Genomic DNA, 19,722 nt, shown 5'->3' with positions numbered 1-19,722 from the left:
GGGCGCTGGGAACGCCGCTGCCTCGGTAGGTGTCATGGCGGCCGCTTGTGCCTCGGTAGGTGTCATGGCGGCCGCTTGTGCCTCGGTAGGTGTCATGGCGGCCTCCTGCGCCTCGGTAGGTGTCATGGCGGCCGGCGGAAGCGGAAGACGCTGGGTTACGGGGCACGCCCCGCTGGTGCCGGTGGCGGAGGCGCGCGGCGGTGAGTGGGGGGGGCACCGGGGGAACGGGGAGCGCCGGGGGCCACGGGGGGAACTGGGGTGACGGGGGGGGAGCTGGGAGCACTGGGGGGGCACGGGGGGAACTGGGAGCACAGCATGGATAACTGGGGGGGCACAGCATGGATAACTGGGGGAACTGGGAGGGTACAGCAGCAGTAACTGGGGGACAGAGCACGGATAACTGGGGGGGGCACAGCATAGGTAACTGGGGGAACTGGGAGGGTACAGCAGCACTAACTGGGGGGAGCACAGCCTGGGTAACGGGGAACTGGGGAGCACAAGATGAACTGGAGGGGTACAGCAGCACTAACTGGGGGGCTCAGCATGGATAACTGGGGGAACTGGGAGGGTACAGCAGCAATAACTGGGGGACAGAGCATGGATAACTGGAGGGGGCACAGCACGGATAACTGGGGGAACTGGGAGGGTACAGCATCAGTAACTGGGGGGCACAGCCTGGGGACCTGGGGAGCACAAGACGAACTGGAGGGGTACAGCAGCACTAACTGGGGAGCACAGCACGGGTAACTGGGGGAACTGGGAGGGTACAGCAGCACTAACTGGGGAGCACAGCACGGGTAACTGGGGGGCACAGAGTGACTGTGGGGCCATGTGTCTGTGTTCAGGGGTGTCTCTGTCCCCGCTGACCCCTGGCAGGGGGCCCCGGGGGGGTCTGTTCCCGCAGGATGCTGTCGCGGGGCCGGCGGCTGCTGCGGCCGCTGTTCCGCGGGCGCCTGCTGCTGCTGACCAACACGGCGAGCTGCGGCGCGCTGCTGGCGGCCGGCGACACGCTGCAGCAGGCCTGGCACCGCCGCCACCACCCCGACACGCAGCCCCAGCTGGCACGCACAGGTGACAACCCGGGGCGGGGGGGGACACATCCGAACCGCGGCGGGGGGCGCAGAGCAGCCTCGCTGTGCTGCTTTGTCTGAAAATGGGTGAATTTTCTTCGCGTGGTTAGAGACTTTTTTTCCTAGCTAGCACGGTCATCGTGTGGATTTAGTTTGAGAGCAAGGGATAGCAGCCCAGCACAGAGTTAATGTTTTTAATTGCTCTGGCCTGGGAGCCAAGGACACTCTGAGCTCTGCCCACAGGTGTGAGGCAGCGAGGATGGATGGACAGAGCTGGACTGACACCCAGACTGATCAATAAGAGTATCCATCCCATTAGCATCACACTAGTTATTTAAGGAGAGTCGGGATCTTCCACTTCCTCTCCTGGGCGTTATCGCTCTTGCTCTCGGGCTCATTTTTTTCTTCGCTCTTTTTTGCCGGAACCGGGAGAGTTTTGGTTCGGAACGTTTCGTTCGGCCTTTTGCTGTTTTGCAGAGGGCTCTGGGCTTTTATGCCTTTTCCCTTTTCTTCCTTTTTTCCTCTTTTTGGGATCGGGGTGCGGCTTCCTGGGACTGGCTGCTCGGTGTGGACAGAGTTCATGGGGAATTGCCTTGAGTATCTTTTATTTCTATTTTATATGTATATTTACTAGTAGTGTATTAGTATTTTGTTATTTTATTAAACTGTGTTTATCTCAACCCAAGTTTCTCCCTTCTCTTTTCGATTTTCTCCCCTATTTGGGGAGCAGGGGGTGAGCAAGCACCTGTCGTGGTTGTATCACCAGCTCGGGTTAAACCACAACGCTCGCGCATCGTTTAATCGCGTCGTTAGCAGAATCGGGGTCACATTTGCTAAGCCACGCTCCCTTTGTGTCTTCCCCGGAGCTGGATCTGCTTTCGGGGGGGTGGGGGTCCCAAGCGGGGTGACATCAATAATTCAGGGCTCCCGGGGGGTGTTGTGTTGCAGGACGCATGTTCGCCGTGGGCTGCAGCCTGGGCCCCCCCATGCATTACTGGTACCTCTGGCTGGACACGGCGTTCCCGGCGCGGGGGCTGAGAACCGTCCTGAAGAAAGTCCTGATCGACCAGCTGGTGGCATCGCCCGTCCTCGGCTCCTGGTACTTCCTCGGTACGTGTCATTGTCACTGGGGATTGAGCGTGACACCCATCAGCCCCCCCTTAATGGGGAAAACAGGGGGTTCCTGGGGGTTTTTTGGGGCATTTTTCAGTCTCTGGCACAGCCGAGATGCTCATTCTCATCCCCGCTCCCCAGCGCTGGAGCCTCGGGGGCACCCCTGTCCCCACTGGCATCCGTCTGTCCCCGCTGACACCCGTCTGTCCCCAGTCTGTCCCTGCTGACACCCGTCTGTCCCCGCAGGCATGGGCACACTGGAGGGCCAGTCGCTAGAGGAGAGCTGGGGGGAGCTGAAGGAGAAATTTTGGGAGTTTTACAAGGTAAATACATCCCCCCTGAGCTCCCCATCCCGTCCCTGGTGAGAAGATAGAATCATGTTGGTTGGAAATGCCTCTTAAGATCGAGTCCAACCATAACCCACCCTGGCACTGCCCCATGTCCCTGAGAACCTCATGTCCGTCTGTCCAACCCCTCCAGGGATGGTGACTCCAGCACTGCCCTGGGCAGCCTGTTCCAATGCCCCACAGCCCTTGGGGGAAGAAATTGTTCCCCAGATCCAACCTCAACCTCCGCTGGCGCAACTTGAGGCCGTTTCCTCTCTTGTTAAAACTCTCCCGGCTGGTTTTTTTACCCCCTCCAGGCTGACTGGTGCATCTGGCCGGCTGCTCAGCTCCTCAATTTCCTCTTCGTCCCCCCCAAATTCCGGGTGGTTTATGTCAACGTGGTGACGCTGGGCTGGGACATCTACCTCTCCTACCTCAAGCACCGGGTGAGCACCGGCACCACCACCGTTTCTCGCCGCCGCCACCAGCCCCACTCGCACCGAATTTGCCTTTTTTTTTCCTCTTTATTTTCCAGCCCGGCAGCCCCAAGAGCACCAAGAACCAGCACGACGTCGAGACATAGAGGCAGCTGCTCACGACGACTGCGACATTTTGCCCACGGCGAGCGGTTTTTCTGGGCATTTCAGCTCAACCCACTCTGAAAACGACAGCCAGAACCCACCGCAACCTGATTAACTCACTTACTAATTGCAATGATGGCTTGGGATCGCATTTATAACCCATCTCGTGTCATAGATGAGCCTGGAAAGCTGATTTATTTTTATATTTTTTCCACAGAGCCCACGCTTTGCCTTAACACCCCGGGGAAGGTCCCTGCGCTCTCCCCTTGTCTGAAAACAGGGGGGTTTTTTCCCCCTTTTTCCGGCGTTCCTCTGCTTTTCCGCAGTGGGACGCTGCCCCCTCAGCTCCTCAGCCTTTTTACCTGCTAATTTTTTATTTTTGAGCTGAATCGAGAAGCCGCTCGGCTCCTTTTCCCGGCCCCACCTCCCCGGCGCCGCGCGTGGGCTCTGCTGCCGACCCCGTTTTTATAAAAATAGGGGTGCGATCGCTGCCACCCGCTCGCCACGTTTGCCAGCAGCGGAGCCAACGTGGAGGCGGTCGGGGGGGTTTTTTAAGGCGAATTTTGCAGGATTTGGGACCAAAACACCCTTCTGATCCCAGCCCTCGGGCAGCTGGACCCTCCCCCTGTAACCCAAGAACTTCATTTATTTCCAGCAGCGATGAAAACTGCCTAAATGTGATTTTTTTAATATATATATATATATATATTTTTAAAGCTGTGCCTTATTTCCAGCTCTGTCCTCATCCCCCCCAGGATGACACCAGCCCCCCCCGCTACCAAGCCACCATTTGGTAAATGTTAATTAAGAAACCGGCTCGTTTTTGCGCCTTTCCGGCAACAGGAGGAGCAATGACCCGGAGGAACAGGTGATCAGCATCGATTTATTTCTTCACAACATTTCTTTTAATACAGTGATTTTTAGGAAATTGTACTCTTTTTTTTTTTTTTTTTTTTTGACACTTTTGACATTTGTACAGTACAGTGTTAACTCTTCCAGAAGTAAACTTCACAAAAAATAGGAAAGGGGAAAGAGGCGGGGGGGGAAAAGGTGGTACTGGGCGAGGGGAAATCTGTAAAATAAAGACACAGCGCTCCGAGAAAAAAATAAATAGAGGGCGGCAGGATCTTGGGGTCCGTCGTTGCTACAGAAATATCCACTTATTCACAGCACGGTACGACAGGAACACACGGAGCCCAACGCCCTGCAGCAAATTAGCGACACTCCTCTGAGCCCTGCACACCCCCATGAGCCAAGAAAAGCCAAAACTGAGCCAAAAAGAACCAAAACCAGCCCAAACTGACAATTCTGCAAAGGTCCCCGTCCCCAAACTGGGGCTAATTTGCTCCAGGGCTTGGCTGGCCTTGCTCATGTATTATTATTTTTTTTTAAACCTTTTAAATAATAGAATTTTTTTTAAGTGATATTCACAAGCAAGGTTACCACACCGAGAAAAAAAAAAACAAAACACAACATAAAATTAAAAATAAAAATAAATGCACCAACACGGCCACAGCACGGCAGGTCACGCGCACAGCGTCACTTCTACGCCTATTTACAAGGAGATTTTTTTTTTTTCTTCTGTACAAGGAGGAAGACGGCGGGAGCATAAATTAGCATCTATTTATACAAATAAACAAGAGTTTTAGGAGTTATCCATCCAGCGAGGGGGGAGAAATGGGCACAAAGAGCCTCCGGGGGCCCTTTGGGTGGGTGGGTGGGGGGGGACACGCGAGGTTTTGGGGGGTACAGTGGAGAAAATCATATTTTGGGGAGTGATAAAAGCAGAATGGGAGGGGGGATCTACCAGCCCAGGCTTAAAAATAAATTAAGGGCGGGGGGAGAGGGAGGGAGCACAGCCTAAATGAACGGGGGCTCCTAGGTAGGCCGCAGCCCTTTGGGAGGTACCAGCAGCAAATGTTTTGCCCCACAAAAGAGGGTTTTTTTGGGGGTGTGGGGTGCGCTGAGGGTTTTTTGGGGGGTGTGGGGTGCACTGAGGGGTTTTGGGGTGCGGGGGGGGTGTCCCTAGCAGGCGCAGTCCTGGTGCGGGGGGGCCTGCTGGTCGCTGAGCTGCGGGCCCTGCTTGGCGCCGGTGACGGCCGGGTCGGCCGCGTCCAGCGACTCCGACATCTTCTCGCAGATGATGTCCACCAGCCGCTCGAACGTCTGCTTCACGTTGATGTTGTCCTTGGCGCTGGCCTCGAAGAACTCGAAACCTGGAGGCGGGGGGGATAGGTGATGCTACGGGGGGGGTATCAGGGGGTAAAACCCCCTCCCAGCCCCGCACCCAGGAGCCTGATGCCATGAACCTCGTGCAGCTCCTCCCCTCCTTAAATCGTGAAAATATCCATCGCTATTGAAGAAAATTGGCATATTGGAGAAGAATATTGAACAATATTAAATGATATTGAAATATTGAAGAATCATTCTGAACAAGAATGTTGAATATTGAGGAATATTGGAGAAGAATATTGAACAATATTAAACAATACTGAACAACACTGAACAATATTGAAGAACAATATTGAACAAGAATGTTGAACAATATTGAATAACATTGAACAATATTGAATAAGAATGTTGAATATTACACAACATTGGAGAAGAATATTGAACAATATTGAATAACAACATTGAATATTGAACAATATTGAGCAATATTGAAAACCAATATTGAACAAGAATGTTGAACAATATTGAACAATATTGAATAAGAATATTGAATATTAAACACTGGAGAAGAATGTTGAACAATATTGAATAACAACATCGAATATTGAACAATATTGAGCAATATTGAAACCCAATATTGAACAAGAATGTTGATAAATATTGAACAATATTGAATAAGAATGTTGAGTATTAAACAACATTGGAGAAGAATATTGAACAATATTGAATAAGAACATTGAATATTGAAGAATATTGAAAACCAATATTGAACAAAAATGTTGAACAATATTGAATAACAATATTGAACAATATTGAATAAGAATGTTGACTATTGAAGAAGAATATTGAACAACATTGGAGAAGAATAGTAAAGAATACTGAAGAAGAATATTGAGAACTACTGGAGAAGGATATTGAACAATATTGGAGAAGAATATTGAACAATATTAAACGATACTTAAAAATATTGAACAAGAATATTGAAGAATACTGAACACTATTGAAGAACAACATTGAACAATAATGTTGAACAATATCGAATAAGAATATCGAACGGTACTGGAGAATAATATTGAACAATATTAAACAATACTGAACAATATTAAACAATACTGAACAATATTGAACAACAATGTTGAACAATATTGAACAAGAATACCGAACAACATTGGAGAAGAATATTAAACAATATCAAACACTATTAGACAATATTGAACTAAATTGGACAAGAACATTAAACGATACTGAAGAAGAATGTTGAATATTGAAGAATATTGAACAATATTGGAGAAAAATCCTGGAGAATATTGGAGAATATTGAAGGGCTGCATGTGCTGCACACCCAGACCCCCCCCAGCCCCTGCACCCCCCGGGAACACCCAATTCCCCCCCCAGCACTTGCCAGCAGGTTTACAGCACCGTAACCAAACCTGCCATCACACGCCGGTGCTCGCGGCTTAATTACACCTTATTTTTCCTCTTTAACTGACGAGTTACCGCAGCTATCGAAGCAGAAGAATTACAGCCAGGGAATTAAGCCCCTAATTAAATTATTTGTGGGAAGACAGCAGCCCCCCCGGCTCACCCAAGTGCTCGGCGAGCTGGCGGCCCTTCTCCGAGGAGACGACGCGCTCGTCCTCCATGTCACACTTGTTCCCCACCAGCAGGACCTGGGCGTTGTCCCACGAGTAGGTCTTGATCTGGGTGGACCTTTGGGGGACAAAAAAAAGGGAATTATGGTGGGGGGGGGGGGAAGAGCACGGGGATGGTTTTGGGGAGGTCCCCCAAGGCCCCATGAGTGCTCACCAGTCCTGCACGGCGTTGAAGGACTCCTCGTTGGTGATGTCGTACATCAGGATGAAGCCCATGGCGCCGCGGTAATAGGCCGTGGTGATGGTGCGGTACCGCTCCTGCCCGGCCGTGTCCTGGGGAGGGGACAAGGATGTCACCCCCAGGGACACGACGTCACCCCCGGGGACACCGCTGGGGTGATGGATGCGGCCGCTCCAGGTGGACAGCGAGGTCCCCAGGGCACCCCAAAACATCACATCAGCCCCACGGGGAGCACCGGGGACACCCCGGGGGGTGCGGGGACCTCACCCAAATCTGCAGCTTGATGCGCTTGTCGTTGCGGTAGATGGTCTTGACCTTGAAGTCGATGCCGACGGTGCTGACGAAGGCGGGGGTGAAGGAGTCGTCGGCGTAGCGGAACAGGAAGGAGGTTTTCCCCACGCTGCTGTTGCCGATGATCAGGATCTTGAACATGTAGTCGAAGTTCTGGTCCGAGGATTCTTTCTGCCCATAGCGGGAGTCGGTCGCCGACGCCATCTGCAAGGCAGGGGGGAGGCCATGACGGTGGCGGCGGTGACAAACCCGCACAGCATCGGGCTCCGGGCGGCACCGGAGCCACAATCCGGAGCCGCTTCCCACCAACGCGGTGGCAATTAAGTCCTATTTTAATTTGAGATGTTGGCGGGTGTATCACCCAGGGTGAGGCACGGAGCCATCAGCGCTGGGGGGGGGGGGGGCTCTGCTGTCACCCCCAATGGTGACCCCGAGAAGGTGCCACAGCGAATTTGGGGTGCACGGATGGGGGGGGGAGCTGTGACTCTGGCAGCGGTTGGGGTGCTGCGGCCAATCCTGCATCTCCCCTGCAAAATGGCACCTGCAGCGGTGCTGCGGGGGGGATGCTGGGGAGGGGGGCACGGCGGTGGGGGCTCTCCCCGGGGGGTGCAGGGCGGAGCGGGGGTTGCTGCGGGGGGGGGATGCACTGTAGGGTGCCGCAGGGTGCTGCGGGGAGGGGGCGCTGGGTGCTGCAAGGAGGGGGCTCAGCCCCTTCCCCCCCACCCGCAGGCCCGAGCCCGCCGCACCCCGCTGCACCGGCAGAGTGACCGGGTGGCGGGGGGGGGACCCGCGGCCCCCTCGCTGCAACCCGCCCGCCCCCCGCCCCCAACGCCCGGTGCAGCCGCCATCCCCGCCAGCTGGCGGACACCCCCTCCCCTCGCCCGGCCCTCCCGCCCCACCCCGGTGCGATGCAGCCGCCGGTGCCGGGGGGTGCCCGGGGGTTGGGGGGGGGGGGGCACACCGGGGGGGGCGCGGGGGCGCGCGCTCACCTCCAGCCCGCGCTCGCGCCGCCGCCTCCTCCTGCAGCAACTGCAGCAGCGGCGCGCGCCGCCCCGCCGGTTGCAGAGCCCGGATGACGTCGGCGGGGCGGAGGGGGGGGCGGGGAGGCGTGGCGAGGTATGTAAATGAGGGTGACGTCACGGGCTGGCCCTCCCCCGGTGGGGAGCGCTGATTGGCCGGCAGCGCGCTGTGATTGACAGGTGGCGGGGCGCCACGCTGGGCGGGGCGGGGAGGGGAGGGGAGACGCCCCTCCCGGCGCGGTGGTGGGCGCCGCTTTCCCCCTCGCGGCGCGCAGTGGTGCGGTCCTGCGGCGCCGCCGTGGCCGGGGGGGGCTGAACCATCCCCTCCCCGGGCGGGGGGGTGCGGGGCGGACCATTCCCGCTCGGAGGGTGGGGTGGCCAGCCAACTCACAGCCTCCCCTGTCACGACATGACCCCTTATCGCGACGGCCTGCGGCTTCCCTGCGGCCACGAGTGGCCTGACCCTCTCATTTCGCAGGGGCACCTGGCCCCTGAGGTGAGGCCTGGTGCTCCCAGCGCCCCGCACAGCTGGGGCGGGGGGCGCAGGTGGGCGCCGTGTCCTGCCCGAACCCCCGCGGCCTCCCTCGCCCTGTGGCAACCGGCGGGGATTAGGGGGAGGCAGCATATGGCTCCGCGGGCCCCCGGGCGGTGATGCTCCCCAGCCTGCGGCCTCGGCCTCGCCCAGGCCGGCGCGGCCCTGCCCGGCAGCTCCTTGTGCGGAGACGGGGGCTCGCAGGGGAGCGGGGTCGGGCTCTGCTCCCCAGGAACAAGCGCCAGGACCGGAGGAAACGGCCTCAAGTTGCGCCGGGGGAGGTTGAGGTTGGATCTGGGGAACAATTTCTTCCCCAAAGGGCTGTGGGGCATTGGAACAGGCTGCCCAGGGCAGTGCTGGAGTCGCCATCCCTGGAGGGGTTGGACAGACGGACGTGAGGTTCTCAGGACATGGGGCAGTGCCAGGGCTGGGGGAACGATCTTGAGGGCCTTTTCCAACCCAGTTATTTTCTGATTCTACAGATGCTGCAGCCCCTCAGCCAAGCAAGGGATGAAAAAGGCTTCTTCAACCAGCTCCTGCCCTGCTGGAGATCACAGATCACAGAGCCTCGTCTGGTCCCTATCGACCCGCCAGCTTCATTGGGAGAAACAGAGCGATGCTGAGCACCCGCTGGCCAGGCAGGGACGGCACGGAGCCCCTGGTTGTGCTGGGGAAGGAGCATTCAGCTCCCGCGGCCCCATCGCCGATGGGCGAGCGCTGGCGGGGCCCTGCGTGCCAGGGCAGTGCCACGGGTGGGGACGTGTTTGCAGATATAAATCACCGTGGGGAGCAATGCGGAAGAGGCCGGGAGTGGGGAGAGAACGGTCTCTGCGCCACGCCAAGCCGGCGATTAAATATTTACCTTAGCCGGTTGTGTTTGCCAGTGATGGATCGAGGTTTCCAGGGAGGAGCTCGGCTTTTGTTCAAACACCGAGCAGGGCCACCAACAACGCCAGTCCCCAGGGACGGTGGCACGAGCACAGCTCCCGCGGCAGCAGCGCGGTAAAGAGGCACTTAAAGGATCGGAATTAGTGAGGAACAAACCAGGTTTAATCTCTGGAAGGTGAAGGAAGAAACCCAAAGGACCCCAGGGGCTGCGCCGGCCCCTGTGGAGATGTGGGGGGGTCGCGGCACCCACCGGGGCCCGAAGTGCAAAGTACAAACGCAGCGTTTTGAGGATCGATCACAGAGCAGAAACGCATCTTTCTGCCGCAGGAACGCGTGTGAGTGCGCCTAGGTGAGGCTCGTATTAAAAAGTGAGCTACAAAAAAAGGCTTGAAAAAGTGAATTTGTCCCCAAATAAATAAACCGCTGGCTTGCGCCTGTGCTGCGCCCCAGTCCCTCGTGCTGGGGGATGTCACCGGCCCCCTTCGCTGTCCCACCGCGGGGCTGCGGTTCTGCCAGGGGACACCAAAGGGACACCAAAATGCTTCTGGGTGTGCCTGGCCCCATGGGGGACCTGTCCCTGGAGCCCTGTGGGGCACCATGCCCCAAAGATGTGGCAGGAGCAGTGTCCCCATGCCCTGTCTGAAGGGGACAGGGACTTTCCCCAGCAGCTGCACACAGGGACACCAGGTCGGAGCAGGGGACAATTGCTGGGACAGGGTGAGCGGTGTCCTCGTGCCTCTCAGGACCTGCCCAGCTCCCACATGGGACAGGCGTTGTGTCCCCTCGTGTCCCCGCAGTGCCCGTCACTTGCCGGGGCAGCGCCCTGTCCCATGTCCCCACGGCAGCGAGGGGACCCACCGGCCAGTGCTGCTACCTGCCCAGGGACAGGAATGTGACGTTGCCCTCCGTGTCCAGGCACAGCCCCTGGCTGCCCTCAGCGCCTGGCACCGAGCACCCGCCGCCACCGTCCTTTGGCAACGTCCCCTCCAGCACCCGCCGGTTGTCCACGTCCCTGGGGTGGGTGACAGGCGAGTCCCGGTCCCCAGGGCCGGGTGAGAGGCGCTCGGTGTCAGCCGACCCCGAGTCATCTGTGGCTGGTGTCTTGGAGCCGCTGTTGTCCTCGTCCAAGGGGCTTTCAGCCCCCTCGGGCTCCGTGTCCAACTCACCCTCCTCCTCCTCCTCCTCCAGCGTCAGCTCGAACTGGAACTTGTCGGTGGCAGCGGGGGACGCACCAGGTCCCTCGGGCGGTGGGGACGGGCTGCGTGGGATCATGCTCTGGTACCATTCCCGGTTGTCCTCCAACGTGTCCAAGATCTCCTGGGCGTCGGGATGCACCAGGTCGGCCCACGTCTCCCACAGCGGGTGGGCGATGAAGTCGATGAAGCCCACCTGGGGGGGAAAGCAGAGCTGAGCCCCCTCAAAAACCCAGCCCTGTGCCCCACCAGCCCCACAGCGCTGCCCCACCTGGGACTTCTCCACGGAGGCCGTGAGCTTGTCGCACATGGGGCTGATCTCCATCCCCTTCTCCCGCTCGCGGTCACCCTGGTGGAAGAACTCCACCATGATGCGGTCGGTCCACTGCCGGTACAGCTCCAGCGGCTTGGTGGGGTTGCTGAGGTCGGCGCAGTGCACCATGTTCTGCAGGACCTGTGCGGAGAGTCACGGGGTGGTTGGGGTTGGAGGGACGTCTGGAGATCACCCATCCAAACCCCTGCTCAAGCAGGGTCACCAGAGCAGATCACACAGCATCCCAGGCGGGTTTGAATGTCTCCAGAGAAGGAGACTCCACACCCGCTCTGGGCAGCCTGGGCCACGCTCTGGCACCTCAAAGCACAGAAGTTTCTCCCCATATTTGGATGGACCCTCCTGTGTTTCAGTCTGTGCCCGTTGCCCCTCACCCTGGCGTTGGGCACCACTCAACAGAGTCTGGTCCGTCCTCTGACACCCGCCCTGAGATATTGATCCCATGGATCAGATCCCTCTCAGCTTCTCTTCTCCAGCTCAACAGCCCCAGCTCGCTCAGCCTTTCCTCAGCACAAAGATGCTCCAGACCCCTCAGCATCTTTTTGTCCCTGTGCTGGGCTCTCTCCAGTAATTCCTTGTCCTTCTTAAACTGGGGAGCCCAGAACTGGTCCCAGTTCTGTAGATGGGGCCTCCCCAGGGCAGAGCAGAGGGGGAGGAACAACCTCCCTCCATGTGCTGCCCACACTCTTCCTCACACACCCCAGGTGCCGTTGGCCTTCGTGGCCACCAGGACACGTTGGTGGCTCGTGGGACACAGACACAGACTTACCCAAAGTCCCTCGTCCACCGGGGCCACCACCCCTGTGCCAGGAACCCCCTTGGCCATGGTCGGGCGGGTGGTGGCACCAAACAGGACTTCACAGCAGCCCTGACCGGAGCCACAACCAACACGTGGAGCATCACTAAGGTTCCCCACCCGTGTCCCCACGCCCACCTGGATCCGATCAGAGTAGTTGTCCAGCAGCAGCACCCCGAGGCTCGTCACCTTCTTGGTCTCCACCATGGTTTTCAAATCCGCCAGCAGATTCATGTGCTTGGACATGTCTGTGGCCAACACCTGGGCAGGGCGAGGTGGGAACGGGGCTCAGCCTGACCCCCCCACAAAGCCCCCCCACCCTGGGGTGCTCCGGGCCCCCCCGTACCATGTCGATGGCCATTTTGCGCAGTGACTGCCTCTGCTTCTTGCTCAGGTTCTGGAAGATGTCGCAGTTCTCCTCCTGGAGAAGCTTGAAGCCCACGGCCAAGTGGTGGTTCTCCAGCACTGAGGCGTCGTTGTACATCAGCGCCAGCTCTGAGTCTGCGAGATGACACCGGTCACCCCAGGGTGACCCAGGAGGACACCGGGGTCCCCCACATCCCCCCCAGCTCCATCCTTGTGCCCCGGCTCACTGGTGTTGATGAGGAACTGGTTGGAGACACCAGGGTGGTCAACATCATGGATGGCGCTGGCGAAGATGGCGGCCATGATCTCCAGGTCTGTGAAGACAGCCTGGGATGGGGGGGAAAAAAGCCATTGTGGGTGCATCACAGCCCAGCCAGACACACTTGGTGGCCTTGGTGGCCTTGTGGGGACCAGGACTCACCTCCAGCGCGGGCGTGGAGAGGAGGACGTGGGTGGACTGAGCCACGTCGGCGGCGTGGATGCTGTTGTGGTAGGCCACGTCGGCGTGGTAGTGGTCCTCCAGCGTCAGCATGTAGGTGATGAAGGTGTCGACGGGGATGCGGAAAGTCTTCATCAGGTCACGCTCCTGCAGGGAGGCGGCTTGTCCCCATCTGGCCGTGGAGACGGGGACGGGGACATCCCGCCGAGGTGCTCACCTGGAAGATGCTGTACATGATGACCGTCAGCGGGCGGTTGCCCGAGTACTCGGCGACTTTAAACACGTTGAGACCCCACTTGTTGGTGTCCTCCAGCTCCTGGGGACCAAAGGGACAACGATCCAGCACGGGGGACCCCGCGGCTGGTTGGGTCACCCCCGCTGGGACCCACCTTGGCCAGCAGCCCCTCCTGGTCCGTCCGGACCCCGAAACGGGGGATGGCGGCGGCGGCGAGGCTGGAGCCATGCGGGAGCTTCCTGACGCCGCTGATCTGCGACATGGGACGTTTCCTCCGCTCCTTCTCCTTGTCCTTGTCCTTAGCTGGGGGAATCTCCACCTCCTGCTGCTTGTCTGGGCCGGCACAGGGGGGTCATGAGTCGAGGGGAGCCTGGTGTGTCCCCCAGCGTCCCCTCGGTGACGTGCGGATGACAACGTGGTGCCATGGCAACGGGGGGATGCCCAGTGCTTCTTCTCACCCCCCCTGCATGGGGCCACCCACCTTAGACCCTGGGCACCCCCCCATGGCCACAGGGATGTCCCCACCAGCATGCACCAGTATACATCAGCACTCCCAGCCAGGACAGTGACTGTGACACCCCCACAAGGCAGCAAATCCCGCAGGGACATGTGGAACCTCCTCCCCCGCAAGCTCCATAAATTGAATTGTTTTTGCAAAAGGCAAGCGGCACCGTCCCCGTGGGTGCCACGAGGTGCCACAGGATTCGTGCCCAGATGTGAATCCCACCCAGCTGCCAGCCGAGAGGTGACACCCAGGTGGGGGTGTCCCCAAGCGGGGGTACCCAGGAGAGGCTCCTCACCCAGGAAGGTGCTGGAGATGTACTCGGAGACCTGGTTCCCTGAGCGGCTGGTCTCCGAGAGGTGCGTCAGCTCCCGGTTCAGCATCCTCTTGAACTGGGGGGAGCGGGAAGGGGCTCAGCGCCAGGGGGAGCGGGCAGGACCCCCAGTTTCCCATCCTGGGGGGTCTCCGTCCCCCCACCCAGGGCAATGTGGGGTCCGTCCCAAGGGTTCTCACCTTGTTGGAGGCCATCTCGCTGACGGAGTGCCGGGTCCGCAGGGTCTCCAGCTGCTCCAGGCACCAGTCCAGCTCCTCCAGCGTCTCCCGCGAGAGCTTCTGCTGGGCATCCTCTGCCGGGGGGGGACACCGGCTTGGCGAGGGACCCGCCACCGCCACGGTGACCCGGCACGGGGACACACACAGGGTCCCAGCACCCCGAGCCCCCATGGGTGGCTGTGCCCCCAGAGCTGGGGACACGGGGGGACGCGGGGGACCGGACGGGGGTCAAGCATCCCCAGGCAGCGGGGTGTCACGCTGTCCCCATGGCCTGGCGTGTCACGCTGTCCCCGGGCGGGGGGTGACAGCTCCCGCGGGGCCTCGCCGGCCGCCGGGGTTTTATTAATGGAAGGTTTGACGTCAACGGGAGCTTTTCCACCGCGCCGAGAGCGGCCGGAGCTGCCGAAAACCAGACATGGAGCCCAAAGGGCAAAGCCGTGACTCTGCCCTGGTTTGGGGGTGGCCTTGTGCACCCCCCAGGGCCACATGGGACCCGTCCCTCGTCCCCGAATCGTCCCCCATCGCCCCCCGGCACTCACCGGCCAGGCTGGCCTTGCTCCCGGAGGGGAGGCTGCTGCTCGACGCTCGCCTGCGAAACACAGGGGGGCTGAGCACAGGTGTCCCCCCCCTTGCCGTGGGTCACAGTTCCCCCCAGCCAGGTGACACCCTCGCCCTCCCTGTCCCACGGACACTCACTTGATGCCGGCGCGGTCCTGGAGATGGCTCAGGTTGCTCCGGACGGTGCGGAGACTGGCCAGGACCTGGCGGGGGGAAAGGGGGCTGGGGCCACGCGGACCCCCCCAGACACCCACCCCAGTGTAGGGCAGCGTCCCCTCCTTGCTGGGACACAGGGACAGCACCTACCTGGGCGAACGGGGTGACGATCATGTCTTCTCCATGCCTGCGGGAGCAAAGCGGGTGTGAGGCTCAGGGCGGGGGGTCAGGGTGGGGGTCGGGGTGTGGGGGGACACTCACAGGTCGCTGGCAATGGAGGAATTGCGGGACATGGCTTTTGGGGACAGGTCGTAGTCGCTGTCGGAGCGGTAGAGGAAGGACTCGCGGCGCTGGCCATGGGGGAACGTCCCTTGCAGGACCAGCCCCGGGCTGGCCTGGGGGTCCAGTGCCCCCCGCCCGGGGGGGCCATGCTCCAGGTCGAAGCTGCGAGGGGACAGGGGGCAAGGCTGGCACGGGGCAGGTGGCCTGGGTACCTCTGCGGTGACACGGGCCACCGCCCAGCATGGCCACACCAGCTCCTTCGTCCCGCTGCTGAGAACGGGCACAACTCAGTGCACACAGACCTCACGGGTGCTGGGGACACCGGCCAGCCAAGGCGGGTTGTCCTGTGTCACCCAGGTGGGACAGGACCCCCACGCTCAAGCCACCAGCTCCAGAGACCCCAGAAGGGCCACCTCCTCTCCTGTCCCCTCCTCACGGTCCCCGATTGTCCCGAGTCCTCAAAAGCCCCAAAACCTCCATCAGCTTCAGCTCCAGGCACCATGTCCCATGGGGGGTGACAGTGTCCCAGCCATGGCACGGAGCCAGGGGACACCAAAGGACAGAAACCACTAAGGAAGCCAAGGCCTGGCCCTCGGGGACAGGCTGGTGGTGACCTGGGGACACCCCAATCAGAACTGCCCAGCAGCTGTGCGGGTCCGTGGTGGGACAGGGGACACGGGGACAAGGATGGTGACCCTGCTGTGTCCCCTTGGTGTCCGTGGCCGCCTCACCCCCCTCTCCTGCTCTGGGATCATGGGAAAGGCTGTGTGTCCCCATGGCCACCCCCGCTGTGGGGACAGGGACGAGCCACCCCAGAGCACTGGGTGAACTGGAAAAGCGCGGGGGCCGCTGGGGCCACCCTGTCCCCATCTCGCTGTCACCTACCCGATGCAGGAGTGCCTCCGGGACGGGCACCGGTTGCCCGGCAGCATCTCCCCGCTCCGGCAGTGCCACCGCTCCCCGCGCTGTGACCGTCCCTGGCAGCGGCACCGCGTTGTGCCACCCCCGGCCCCTTGTTGTCCCTGCCTCTGCCTTGCGTCCCCGATGGTACCAGGGACACAAAGCCGCATTGTGGCTCCGACGGCCCCGCGGTGACACCCGCGGCTGCTCCCGGCCCCGTGCCACCACCTCTGACCCCACTGCCACCCCAGGGGACAGCCCTGAGCAGGGGGAGAGGGGGGACAGGAGCCCCCATGGGGGGGTTTGTGATTAATTAAACCCCCTTGTTTGGGTGACAGGCTGTCGGTGTTAATAACCGCGGAGCGGCGGGGGGGCCGGGGGCTGCTATAAATAGGTGCTGTTGCTGCTGAGGAGGGACCTGCTGATCCCCACGGCACCCACCAGCACCCACCAGCACCCCGGGGTGCAAGCAGGGGGGCACCCAAAACCAAATCCTCTATAGCTCCAAGGTGGGAGGCTCAGAGGGGTGCCCAGCTGTGCCGGGGTGGGTGTTTCGGTGCTTTGCGGTGCCAGGAAAAGCCCCTCTGCCCTCCCCACCACCCCACTTGCCCCCCCATGGCACCTGCACATCCTCGCCTGCCCATCACTGCAATGAGGGTGTTTGTGCTCAGCTCCCCACTGCTCGGCTGCGAGGGGACCCCCGCTGACCCCTGCTTGTCCCCCATGGCCTTGGGGACATGCCACAGCACGGGGGGGCTCCACGCTGACCCTGTCCCAGCAGCGCAGCCCGGTGCCTCCTCCCGCCTGCCCAGGGCCGAGCGTGTCCCCTTGCCGGGGACCCTCCAGCGTCCCCCCCCCTTACCAGAGGGGATGCGCCACGGTGAAGCGCCGCTGCAGGCGGATGCTCTGGTTCATCAGGAGCTTCCGGAAGAGGACGGGGGAATTGCGGGGGGAATTACAGGGGGAACCGCAGGGGGACGCCGCCGGAGAAGCCCCCCGTGAGCCGTACGTGGTGGGCAGCATGGCCCAGCCCAGGGACCCCCGACAGGGCGGTGACGGTGACGGGGAGGCCACGCTGCCCGCCGGTGCGGAGCAGGAAGCGTGTGGCCGTCCCAGCCCCGTCCCCCCCAGCGGCCCCGGGAAAGTTTCCATCCCCCTCCCGCCCGCGCCTGGGAAATTAAACAACTGTCTGGCTCCGGCACATGGAGCGGGTCCCCCCCGGCTGCGCTGCCCGGTGTGCGCCCAGCTGCCTGGGCACGTGGCCCCTCGCTGGCCCTGTGCCACTGGCCACTCTGCTGTCCCCAAGGCGGCAGCTGCTCCCACAAGGACAGGGGTGCTCTGCCCGGACACGCGGCAAAATGCCCCAAGTGGCTCTGACATGCGGGGTGGCCGTGCCATGGTGCCACCAAGGGATGCAGCCAAGCTTGGCGCATCCTGGACATGCAGCGTGGACATGCCACGGTGTCACCAAGTGATGCGTCTGAGCCTGGAGCAGCCCGGACATACTCGCTTCCAAGGGACTGCAAGCATGGGGACATCATGGCAGAGGAATGCTGTGACAGAGGGACATCAGGGGACGTTGAGGCAGGGGCAAAGCCTGGCCCCCTGGGCTACCTGGCAGCCAACATGCCCTAGGACACTGGCCACAGGACAGCCAGTCCCGTCCCCCCCTGGCTGTAGCTGTCCCTGCCAGACACGTCTGTGCAGGGGGTGGACAGCGAGTGACACCGGAGCCAGGTCCCTCCGCTGTGCCAGGCCCATGCTGTCCCCACAAGCCAGGCTGGGACAGGCACGGGGGGCGGGGAATGGCCCAAAAATAACCCTGCAGCAGCACAGCCGGGACTGAGGTCACCTCCGGGCAGGGGCAGGCCAGCCCTGCGGTGGCACCAGGCTGGGACAGGGGATGGGGACAAGGAGGGCATGAGGAGGATGGGGACAAGGAGGGGATGAGGAGGATGGAGACAGGGGATGGGGACGGGGATGGGTGATGGGGGCGGAGGTGACAAGGATGGAGGTGATGGGGACAGGGGTGATGGGGATGGGAACAGGATGGGGGAGACACGGGTGACAGGGACAGTGACATCGGGTGCACAGGATGGACATCCCGGGGCCGGAGCAGCGGGGATGGTGACAGAGGGGTCTGTCCCGCAGCAGCCGCTGGCACCGGGCGCTCTCCCGGTGCCGGTACCGGTGCCCCGGGGCCGCTGTCCGCCCCGCCGGTGCTGAAACCGGGAGCGGCACCGCCCTGCCAGGTAACCCCATCCCGGTGGCACCGGGGCGAGCAAACACCTCGCCCCCCGTCCCGCTCTTACCGGGGGGGCTCGGACTCGTCGCCGCTGCTGGGGCCGCTTTCCTCGATGGTGAAAACCACCCGGTTGCCCTCGGGCTCGGGGCCGCGGGCCGCCTCCGCCAACCGGCAGCCCAACGGCGGCAGCAACGGGCTACCGGAGAAACGCCGGCGGACGGCGCCCACCGCCGTTCCCGGGCCCGGGCCCGACGGGGCGGCCTCGGTGGCGTCGCGGCAGCGCTGCGGGGAGACGGGGCGGCGGTGAGGGGCGGCGGCACCGGTACCGGCGAGCTCTGCAGGGTGCTGCTCCCGGTGTCCGTGTGTGTCCCCACCCGCGGCACGGGGGTCCCTCCCCCGGGGCAGCTCCCCCCACCCGCCTCCCCGTTACCGGGCGCCGGTAGCGCGCGGGCGCCCCCTGCTGGACACGGTGCCGCCCTGCACCCCGGCGGTACCGGGGAAGGCGGGGTGCACAAGGCCAAGGGCACGGCCGGTGCACCGGGAGCGGCTCAGCCCACAGCGCAGGGAGCCGCCGGGACTCCCCAGCCCCCTCCCCGCCGCCGCCGCCTCCCGCTCCTTCCCCGGGGACCCCGCCGGAAAAACCCCCGGAGCCGGCGCGCAATTACGCAGAGGTGAATAATAATTAACCGCCCATTAAGAGGATAATTAACTCCCGCTCAACGCCTCCATCCCGGTTATTGCTGCCCTGGGGCCCGGCGCGGGGACGCTCGTACCGGGGACACCCCCGCCCTTGGGACACCCCCCCGGTCCCCGGTGTCCATCCCGGTCTCACCTCCGCGCCGAGGAAGGGCAGCGCCGTCCGGCTCCGTCTCATCGCCGTCCCTGCCGGGGGGGAGCTCCGAGAGCTACGGTCGTGAGGGGGTTCAGCGGCGGGACCCCCCCCGCTGGCCGGGACACGCGGGATCCTCCCGCCCGTGATTTATGGGCGCCGGGTCTCGGCCGTGACAGCTGCCCAGGCTCAGCCTCTGCGTCGGGTTTCAGGGCCCCGCAGCTGCCCCCCCCGGCACAGTCCCCCCCGTCCCGCTGCCCCCGAGGTCTGATGAGGACAGGTCACCCAGGCCTGAGGCCACGGGGATGGCCTCTGGTCCCAGCACCCGCCAAGCCATGAACCCCCCAGTGCCAGGGGCACCTGTTACCACCATCCCTGGGGACCCCGGGTGCACCGGTTGTGAGCACACAGCTCCCGCTGTTCCCTGGGGCTGAGCCCCCCACACCCCAACCAGCACCAGGAGCAGCCTCAGCCCGAGCTGGGGGGATGCTGAGCCCCGGCACAGGGGTCCCT

At 61.7% G+C, this 19,722-nt stretch overlaps 4 protein-coding genes across 7 annotated transcripts in view; 2 read left to right on the top strand and 2 right to left on the bottom strand.

Moving 5' to 3' along the window:
- The first annotated feature begins 142 nt into the window (after positions 1-142).
- Positions 143-4,114, top strand: MPV17L2 (MPV17 mitochondrial inner membrane protein like 2). 2 transcript variants are annotated; one of them, XM_065652597.1, is made up of 6 exons: positions 143-200; positions 905-1,071; positions 2,019-2,180; positions 2,430-2,506; positions 2,827-2,955; positions 3,045-4,114. In XM_065652597.1, the coding sequence occupies exons 2-6, from the start codon at positions 906-908 to the stop codon at positions 3,090-3,092; spliced, it is 582 nt and encodes a 193-aa protein (XP_065508669.1). In that variant the 5' UTR covers positions 143-200; position 905; the 3' UTR covers positions 3,093-4,114. The 2 variants fall into 2 exon arrangements, with proteins under 2 accessions (XP_065508669.1, XP_065508668.1); XM_065652596.1 differs by having other exon boundaries at positions 176-200; positions 846-1,071.
- On the bottom strand, positions 3,961-8,469 carry RAB3A (RAB3A, member RAS oncogene family). Its single transcript, XM_065652601.1, has 5 exons — positions 8,376-8,469; positions 7,363-7,590; positions 7,069-7,187; positions 6,848-6,972; positions 3,961-5,306 (listed from the first exon to the last, which is right to left on the bottom strand). The coding sequence occupies exons 2-5, from the start codon at positions 7,588-7,590 to the stop codon at positions 5,116-5,118; spliced, it is 663 nt and encodes a 220-aa protein (XP_065508673.1). The 5' UTR covers positions 8,376-8,469; the 3' UTR covers positions 3,961-5,115.
- Positions 8,470-9,969: 1,500 nt separating this feature from the next.
- Positions 9,970-19,357, bottom strand: PDE4C (phosphodiesterase 4C). Of its 3 annotated transcripts, XM_065652581.1 has the most exons (16): positions 19,213-19,357; positions 18,448-18,662; positions 15,215-15,397; positions 15,104-15,140; positions 14,936-15,000; positions 14,779-14,828; positions 14,201-14,313; positions 13,986-14,079; positions 13,340-13,518; positions 13,168-13,266; positions 12,933-13,097; positions 12,739-12,838; positions 12,492-12,646; positions 12,284-12,406; positions 11,290-11,472; positions 9,970-11,214 (listed from the first exon to the last, which is right to left on the bottom strand). In XM_065652581.1, the coding sequence occupies exons 1-16, from the start codon at positions 19,252-19,254 to the stop codon at positions 10,696-10,698; spliced, it is 2,322 nt and encodes a 773-aa protein (XP_065508653.1). In that variant the 5' UTR covers positions 19,255-19,357; the 3' UTR covers positions 9,970-10,695. The 3 variants fall into 3 exon arrangements, with proteins under 3 accessions (XP_065508653.1, XP_065508652.1, XP_065508654.1); XM_065652580.1 differs by lacking the exons at positions 18,448-18,662; positions 19,213-19,357 and adding an exon at positions 16,998-17,287; XM_065652582.1 differs by lacking the exons at positions 18,448-18,662; positions 19,213-19,357 and adding an exon at positions 16,121-16,711.
- The window catches only part of REX1BD (required for excision 1-B domain containing), a 133,390-nt gene continuing 128,911 nt past the window's right edge, over positions 15,244-19,722 (top strand). Inside the window, exon 1 of the mRNA XM_065652599.1 lies at positions 15,244-15,247. Coding sequence (XP_065508671.1) covers positions 15,245-15,247 — 3 coding nt within the window. The 5' untranslated portion in view covers position 15,244. The remainder of the gene's footprint in view (positions 15,248-19,722) is intronic.

Source organism: Caloenas nicobarica, chromosome 27 (assembly GCF_036013445.1).
Source record: "Caloenas nicobarica isolate bCalNic1 chromosome 27, bCalNic1.hap1, whole genome shotgun sequence".
NCBI classification, from domain to species: Eukaryota; Metazoa; Chordata; class Aves; order Columbiformes; family Columbidae; genus Caloenas; species Caloenas nicobarica.
The sequence above is the reverse complement of the archived record's forward strand: the minus strand, read 5'-3'. Positions and strand labels throughout refer to the sequence as shown.